General features: G+C 38.9%; 1 protein-coding gene across 1 annotated transcript in view; it reads right to left on the reverse strand.

Annotated features, from left to right (window-relative positions):
- Nucleotides 1–8,580, reverse strand: part of ZFHX4 (zinc finger homeobox 4) — a 174,715-nt gene that overhangs the window by 4,313 nt on the left and 161,822 nt on the right. Inside the window, exon 11 of the mRNA XM_011982004.1 lies at nt 5,333–8,575. Coding sequence (XP_011837394.1) covers nt 5,333–8,575 — 3,243 coding nt within the window. The remainder of the gene's footprint in view (nt 1–5,332; nt 8,576–8,580) is intronic.

Raw genomic sequence — 8,580 nt, forward strand, 5'->3', positions numbered from 1 at the left:
CCCTCCTTGACCCTTATCCTTATCATATTACCCTCAGTTAGCCTAGGGTATTACTGGCTGCTCTTCTTTTTAACTTTGCCACACCCAAGTCTTCTCTGACCTACTTTGATATAATTTCTACAGCTGTAATAGCGATAGTCTCTAAGGAGTTTCCATGATGTTAGAGAACAATCTCCCAACATCCTCAGTGGCAGTGGAGGACTGATGTTAAACATTCCATTTTTAAATAAGAAAACTGAGTCCTAGGAGTGTTAGGTGCTTGACAAAGAGAATCTATAACTCAATGGCAGATGAGCTAGAGGAGACTACATTTCATATCTGTCACTCCAATTTATCTTCTGGTTTAATTGAATCAATTTCAGGGGTTAAATAATTCAAATATTTAAGATGCAAAAAGGAAAGAAAATCCAGGAAAATAACATTATATTTCCAGAAAAAAACTGAGAGCAAATACACATATTTTACTGAAGAATGGTTCACACATTTAAAAGAAATGTAAATAAAAATGGCCCAAGCATTACTGGTGTATGATAGGAATGAATGAATAAACTCTCTGATCTTTAATCCAATTTAGTAATAGATGTCTAGATTCCTGGGACTTAGACCTAGCCGTAGGGAAAACTATGAAGTAATAGATTTCCCTTTGGGGTCCACAAGCATAATTCCCTTGCCTTTATTCCTAAATTCTGTGTCTGGTATTGCCTTTCTACTAGCCTGTTTATAAAAATTCATTAGCAAGAAAGAATTGAAGAAATGAATAAAGTAGTATGAAAAAGGTTCAATATATACTAGATTCAATAATTTTTTAGGTTCCTTCCTGCTATGATATTCTGATTTCATCACAGTCTATGCAATTTTCCATTCAACAGAGGATAATATGTCCAGTAGAGGAATTAGTATCTAATTGTAAAATTTCAGGCCTGAGTGATTCAGGTGGAGGACACTTTACTTGCATTGCTAAAATATTACATTGGTAGCCAGATTCTTTTGCCTACTCACAAAACCAACCTTAGTTCTAGATCTCATAATAGTACAACTTCCTAAAAAATAATTGTACTCCCTTTCACCTAATTTCCCCCCTAAATCTGAGGAAATTACTGGCCTGCCTATCTCTGACGTGAAAATTTAAGACAAGATAAATTTTAAGGAACAGAGACATGAAAAAACAGTAATTGTGGTTAGAAAGCAAGATGGATCAATAGTTGTTGACTTAGTCTTTCCCATCATATAGGGTCTACATGTTTTTATCTAGGGTGACATAACCAAGTAATAAAGATTTTGAGAAGACTGCAATAGGAAGCCCAAATAATCCTAAATCAAAGATTATCAGGAATTAAAAAAATATTCAACATCTTGACGAAAAAAGCTGAGTTAAATAATGAGCTACTCTAAAAATTTTGGGAAAAGACATGTAGATTAAGAATAATAAACTATGTGCATTTGACTTACTAGTAAAATAAATAAGCCTATAAAAATTTGCAGTAAAATATTCGTAGCCAGAAAACCAGAAATAGAAGAGAAAAGCTGAACAGTAATAGAGAGGTGGAATAAGTGGTGGTCATTTACAATTAAATGTGCACCAAATTTTATCTTTTATCCAGTTATATTTTAAATATACATTCCTTCCCATTTCCCAACTCCCACTGCAGTTCTTAGAAATTTCACATAGAATTAAATTTTTTTCTGTAAATATTCTCATACTACCATCATTTTGTTGGGTTTTGTTTCTCTGAAACAGTTACCTATTCCTGAAAGTAATGCTTTCAGAAGAAAATGCCTGCTTCATAATGCACTCATATGTAGTTCATTTTCTCCAAGTTTCTTTGACTGAGGTCCCTCAAGTTTATATCTGAGGTTGGAAATGAAAATAATTATGTACATGGGGCCAAAGACAATTGTGCTAAAATTATTAAGGACTTACTCTTATCTAGATTTACCCCAAATGTGCTAGTAAATTACATTAAAGTATGAGAAAAATGCAAAAGGCATGTTCTAAAGTTCCATTTAAGGAAATCGGCTTAGGCAGTATTTCCAAACACTAATGGAACGTTTAAAATCAGACACTGCTTAAAATGATAAAGTAAATAAATGAAAAATAGAAAAGCAAGTAATTTTTTATTCACTTTAGGCATAATCCCAAAGCCAGCTAACACTCTAAAGGATAAAATGCAAATGTAAAGTTTTCTAATTTTTCCAGGTACATAAACATAAATTGATTTTCTATGGCCATTCTCTCTTTTTTACGTATGATCATGATAGAAAAACTAGGAAGTGAACAAGAATTAAAGAAAAATAATTCATTTTATTAAAAAGTGAGCAAAGCAATAGTAGGTAGTGATACTGAACACAGGGCTAGCCACTGCTTAGGAAGCAAGCATACATGATGAATATTACGCTGGAAAGGGCCTTCTTAGTGATTTTGAAGGAATAAAAAATTTGCAGATATCTTGGAAGGTAAGAAAGTTTTGTGAGTATTAAAGTCAATATCCAACCAGAAAAACAATTCCACCTCCCAAAATAAAATAAAGTGTATGTTTAAACCAGGAAATTCAGAAGTTGATAAATACTAAAACTGAACATTTTTACACTGCAGTTAAGCTATTTTTGGGGTGTAGCCTTTGAATAAACTCTTATAATCATCTTATATTCACTGAAGTGATTTTCAGTGATTTCCTTCTATTCAAAATCTTGGAACCTGCTTTCAAAGGGATGGGACATGCTTAAAATGAAGGTTTTTCCATAACTAAATCTTATTAAAAAGAAGCCAAGAGGAACTTGTCATATTCTCAAAGATGTTCATATTAATAACAAATTGTAGCAAGAGCCCAGGGCTTGTAAGAAATGCAGAAATATTTTACTTATAATGTTCTTTTGATTTTGCCTTAGCTGGTATGTCTATCTCTCCCATTAAGCAAAGAAGATAATTGTTTGGTGACAGATAATATAGTAGAAAATGATCATAGGAAAATGGAGAACCACAGCTCTACTGAGCTGGTTGAAAAAATCAGCACTACCCACCATAAGTAAATTAACCTAATAAAGACATGAACTGAAAGTGCGGGAACTCAGGCGCTCAGGTGGGGCCCCACTGGTAATTCTGCTGTGTTAATGTTTAAAATCTCTCACAAAGGACTAAGTTGAGAGAAATTGAAAATTTCAGTAGGTAGCAATGTTCATGGAGTTCTTCTCTTTACAACACTCTCCAGTCTGTTTTGGTCCATGATTTAATAATGCAGCAGATATAACAGCTCTGAGTTCCTGGGTACCTCGTGTGTTTAAAGATACTCCTAGCTGTGAAGTGACTGCCTCCAACATCTTCTCACCAAGGCTATTACAAATAGGAATTGTATTTTTGGGAGAGGATATAATTTATGCTGAGTAGAATGAGAAAAAAAAAGTTAGTCTATTTAAATATTTCATAAATATCTCTTTCTCCTCCTTTCTCACTTTCTTTCACCTAGGCCCTCTGGCTGCCAGTATCAGAGTGACTGACGAAAGGGCAGTTGACAGAAGGACCACTGTCCCAACAAAGGCCTTCAGACTTAGTGGAGAAAAAAACAAGGTGCTTTGACCACCACTTACTGGGATGACAACACAGTCATCATCAATCGTAGTAGACTTGACGATTAAAGGTACAGATATTTCAACTGTTTTTAGCTCATGTAAAAATATCAAAACTCTTCTACTTTACATAACTGATCATAGAAATCTTTCCACATAAGATATTTTTCTGAGTTAATAATCAGTTGTATGTAAAATGGGACCAGAAAATAACAAGACTCGTACCGTACACCAAAAAAAAAAAATAAAATAAATAAACTGTCATTGCATTATTCTTCAAATACTTGTATTTTACTTAAATACAATGTACAACCAAAACACTTAATTATAGCTCTAATATTTAAGGCTCCAAAATTGTCTAGATAATGAAGCCCAAAGTACCTCTGGGGTGAGGGAAGGTGGTATGACAGATCACGGAAGGAACATGGCAGACATTTTCTTGGTGACATTCTTTATATGTATAGTTCCATTCTGCTTCTCTTAAAAACCAACTCACTCAGAACAGAAAACCAGATAAGCTAGCAGTGGCTGAGGGGCCATAGGATGTCACTGTTTTCACACCTCCCAAACTAAAAGTTAAAATAACTTAAGATCACAGTGGCAATTTTGTTTTTCTGTAAGAAAATGATGGAATTGAAAAGTTTGAAATTTATGTAAAAAGTCAACTTGTAAAAATGAAAAATGCTTTCCTTATTTTTTGTAAACATATATATATATATATATATAATTAGAGAATTCTAGATGTCCGTTTAACATGTCAAATTATCCTTTTAAAAAGAAAAAAAACCATTGATAATTTAGAAAACAAACTTACTTAAATTATAAAGAACCATGTTTTTCTATTTTGGGTGATGTATAACTTTTGTTATATTTTTGGCTACACGACTGGCCAGCACATTATATCCATTTATTTAACATAATATATTTGAATACCTATACTTATTCACAAAAGCTCAACTGTGCAAACTGCATATCTTTTGATGAACACACAATTAGATTCAGCATCTGAGGTTGCCTCCAACAGCTTTACAAATTTGTTATGCCTGAAGTAGAAACTTTATCTGGGGCTAGGCGTGAGGGAAGAAAGGCATGAAGTAATATTAACGTATTTCTAACGTTGCTGAGTTTATTTAAATAACAAGTAGCAATGGAGGTTACAAAACTCAAAATTGTATAGCAATGCTAATTTTGTATTATCACAGAAGTCATATTTTTAGTTGTTGAACTTTAAACATAAGCCCTATTAATCTGCTAGGAACCATGTGGGTGAATACCTGTGGCTGAAGGACTCAACTTTTGAACTCTGGGTGTCACAGGGTGGCAGCGTGGGGGACAATCAAAAACACCACCGCCCCATCCCTTGGAAATACCATAAATTAAGATACCAATAAATGTATTAATTAATGTTTCATTTTTTTAAATATGTGTACCAAATACTAAGCCACATGTTTGTCCTGGAATGCCATCTGAAATCAAGATTGAAATTAGTATATACATATAATATTTCTATGACATAGAGATGTAATAATACAAATAATATATATCTGAGAATCTGCTATGATCTACCTAGTCTTTATTTTGTGTGTGTGTGTTTCAGGTTGACCTACTTCATGGTAATTAGCTATAGCCCATATAATATTACTTTAAATAATGTATTGGTTTCACTAGCTGAAATTAAAATAAATCCAAAGGCACCCCGGTCTTGGTTACATGTGATTGTCTACCTGATGCTACTTAATGAACTAGACTGACTCTCCTTTAAATGACTTACTGTTTGAATTTTGTGGAAATCCCGGCAAGGAGGATGGACCGTTCATTCCGGGGAGAAGGACTGGAGGAAGGCCGGGAAGTCCGGGGTAGGTTGCTGGCAGGCTGATGCCGTGGAGAGAACTGCTGTCCATCATGCCTGGCTGCTGTACCGTCAAGCCCAGCACGTCTGAAGCTTTCTTTATACGATCAAGTTCTTGCTGTGCCATCAGCTGCCGAACCGTGGTCGGAGCCAAGTAATCTTTCTCCCGATCGAGCTGACTGCCAACGGTCTCCCTCACTTTTGAAATGTGCTGTTTGGAGAAAATGTGATCTCTGATGGACAAGCGGGCAGAGTACTTCACCCCGCAGAGGGTACACTCTGGTTTGGTGCCTTCCGTTCCACTTTGATTGATCATGAAAGGCTTCCCTATGTTAATTTTAAATTTCTTTTCCTTTGCCCTTGCATTTTGGAACCACACCTGGACCACGCGTTTGGGCAGACCAATTTCATTCCCTAGCATTTCACATTCTTGCATGGTTGGAGTTCGGTAGTCGCTAAAGCAAGCCTTGAGAACCTTGAGCTGAAGATTGCTCATTTGCGTTCGAAAACGCTTGTGACCCGGCCGATCATTACTTTTGGATTTAAAGGGATTGGTGGATCCGAATGGATTTGGGGAGCTCGGGTCCGCTATGCTGGACGTTTCGCTGCGGTCGGCGTTGTCATCCGGGTCATCTGTGATGTAAAAACTTTGGTCGTGGTCGCCATCTTTGTCGTTGAAATGGATGGATGGGCTTGTGAGAGAAAAGAGAAATTTGTCATCGCAGACCTCCGTGGTAGGTGTGGTTGCGGGTTTTGGCAGAGTATCCAGAGTTTTTGGCTCTTTGGGAGACAAAGCCGGTTTCGCATCTCCGGAACTTCCTGTGGTGCTTTCCATTTCAGTGTTTCCCTCGTCTCCGGTGGTGGCGTCACTGATTGCCGTATTAATCGATGAAGTCTCATCAAAATCGGTTTTATTTTGATCATACCCAGCCTCAGCAGGAGGGGCATTTAAATTCTCTACATCCTCAGAACACTCTGCTTTAAAAGAAGAAGGGCTTAAAAGATTCTTCGGCGACAGCTCTGCTGTTTTACTAACAGGTGTTGACACTGTAGAAGCCAATTCATTCTCACTTGATAGATCAATTTTAGTTAATGGCAAAGATGGGTAATCAAAATAAATGTATTTCTGTGGGCTTTCTCCCCCATCTTCGGTGGATATTAAAGGGCTTGGTGGCAAGCTGTAACCTGCCTGCTTTCCTTCATTCCAGTGCCGAGAGCGAATGTGGCTTTCTAAGGCCGACTTTGCTTTAAACAGAGCTCGGCAAAACGGACACCGTTTATGAGACTGTGCTGGACCCACCGCCCGGAACTGGCCTTTCCTCTCCCGCGCTCGTGTATTCTGGAACCAGACTTGCACGACCCTTTTTTTCAGCCCTACTTCGCGTGCAATATGATCAAGCATTTTTCTGGTAGGATTGGAATCCAGCAAGTATTTTTCATAGAGTATTTCCAGCTGTTCCGGGGTGATCGTGGTTCTCAAGCGTTTATCTCGGTGTTGATCTTCACCACTATTCCCTCCTTCTTTTTCACTGCAATTATTATCTTCTTTATCGTCCAGTTTCCTTTTTAGGGAAGCAGCAACGGTTGTGGGGGCTGTGGTGTGGGAGGAACTGGCTTGAGGTGGCATTTGAGTGAGGGAACTGCCCAGCAGTTGTCCAGTCATCAGCGGATTGTTGGGGTCGAATATCATGTAGGGCATGTCCATGGGCCTTTCCAAGAATGGAGAGTGAAGGAATTGGTTTTGAGCAGCAAGGAAGTGCATGTGCTGGTGTTCCTGCCAGAGTTCCAGAGTTGGGAAGGCAACTGTACACTGATCACATTGGTATTGTAGTAACTGTGGAGGTAGACTGTTCTGGAGAGACGTCATGGAAATTTGTAGTGGACTGGAAGGGACCGGTGTTTGAGAGGCTGAGGGAGGTCTTCCGATAAGTTGGGGTTGTTTTGGTGGCTGTGGCTGTGGCTGTGGCTGGGCTGTGGATGCCTGCGGTGGGTCTGAGGAAGTGGATGCTAATGGCAGGGTTGGTTTGGTGCCTTGAGAAGGGGGAGAGGGGTCACTCTGCTTTGGCTTTTCTGCGGGATATTCAGGTTTGGGAGAGGTCTTCTCAGGTTCTGGTTTGGGTGATGGAATCAGGGGGGTGCTGGTCCCAGAGCCAGAACTTGCTGCAGGGGCAGCAGTGTTTTTGGCTGCATCCGTTTGGCCAGACGCTGTGCAATGCTTGTACACCACTTGATCGGTGGCATCCATGGAGTCTTCTGTTTGGCTTTCATCCTGGGCATCATCATCTTCATCCTTGTAACACTGCTTTTTCTGATGCGTAATCAAGTCAAAGATCCTGGGGAAAACCACATTGCACTTTTTACACTGGTACTGCATGTTGCTTGTTCGAATGTACCGTTCATTAGTGAGTTCTCTTTTTTCATTATCTTTTGTTTCTGCTTGATTCTCATAACTCTTTCGTGCTTTCTGACGAGCATTCTGGAACCATACAACAATAACCCGGGTAGGCAGATTGAGAACAGTGGAGAGTTGTTCTATTTCATCATCTTTTGGGTAAGCATTTGTGTCAAAAAAGTCTTGCAGAACCCTAAGTTGGTAGTCAGTAAATCTCGTTCTAGAAGACCTTTTGCTGAATGATGCATCAGATTTATAATGTTCTAAAGAGGTGGGCTGTGGATCAATTCTGATGTCTTCTAAGACCGTTATAGGAGGGTTACTGAAGTTGTATGGCGAATCTTTATTTCTCTGTCGTTCCTTAAAAAGTGTATTTCGAAACCAGTGTTTGATAACTTTTTGGGAGAGGCCAGATTTCTCTGCCATTTCCTGGATCTGTTCTTCACTTGGAGAATTATTGATGTCAAAATAAGCCCTCAGGATTTTTAGCTGATCATCTGTAATTCTTGTCCGTGGGCGTTTGAACTGCGAATGTCTTAAAAAGTTGGGATCTAATCCGAGTTGCTGCTGGCAAAGTTGGGTGAGGTCTGCAGATAGTGCGTCCATCTGTGGCAGCTGCAGGGCAAGCTGGGGAGGAAGTGCAGGGTGTTGCACAGGTTGCATCATAATGGAAGGAAAGAGTGGCAGGTCCAGAGAAACCGGCAGTTGGACCTGCGGAGGAGCAGAAGGTGGAGGAGGTGGGGGAGGAGGAGGAGGAGGTGGTGGTGGTGGTGGCGGG

The sequence above is a fragment of the Mandrillus leucophaeus genome, unplaced genomic scaffold, assembly GCF_000951045.1.
Source record: "Mandrillus leucophaeus isolate KB7577 unplaced genomic scaffold, Mleu.le_1.0 Scaffold233, whole genome shotgun sequence".
NCBI lineage: Eukaryota > Metazoa > Chordata > Mammalia > Primates > Cercopithecidae > Mandrillus > Mandrillus leucophaeus.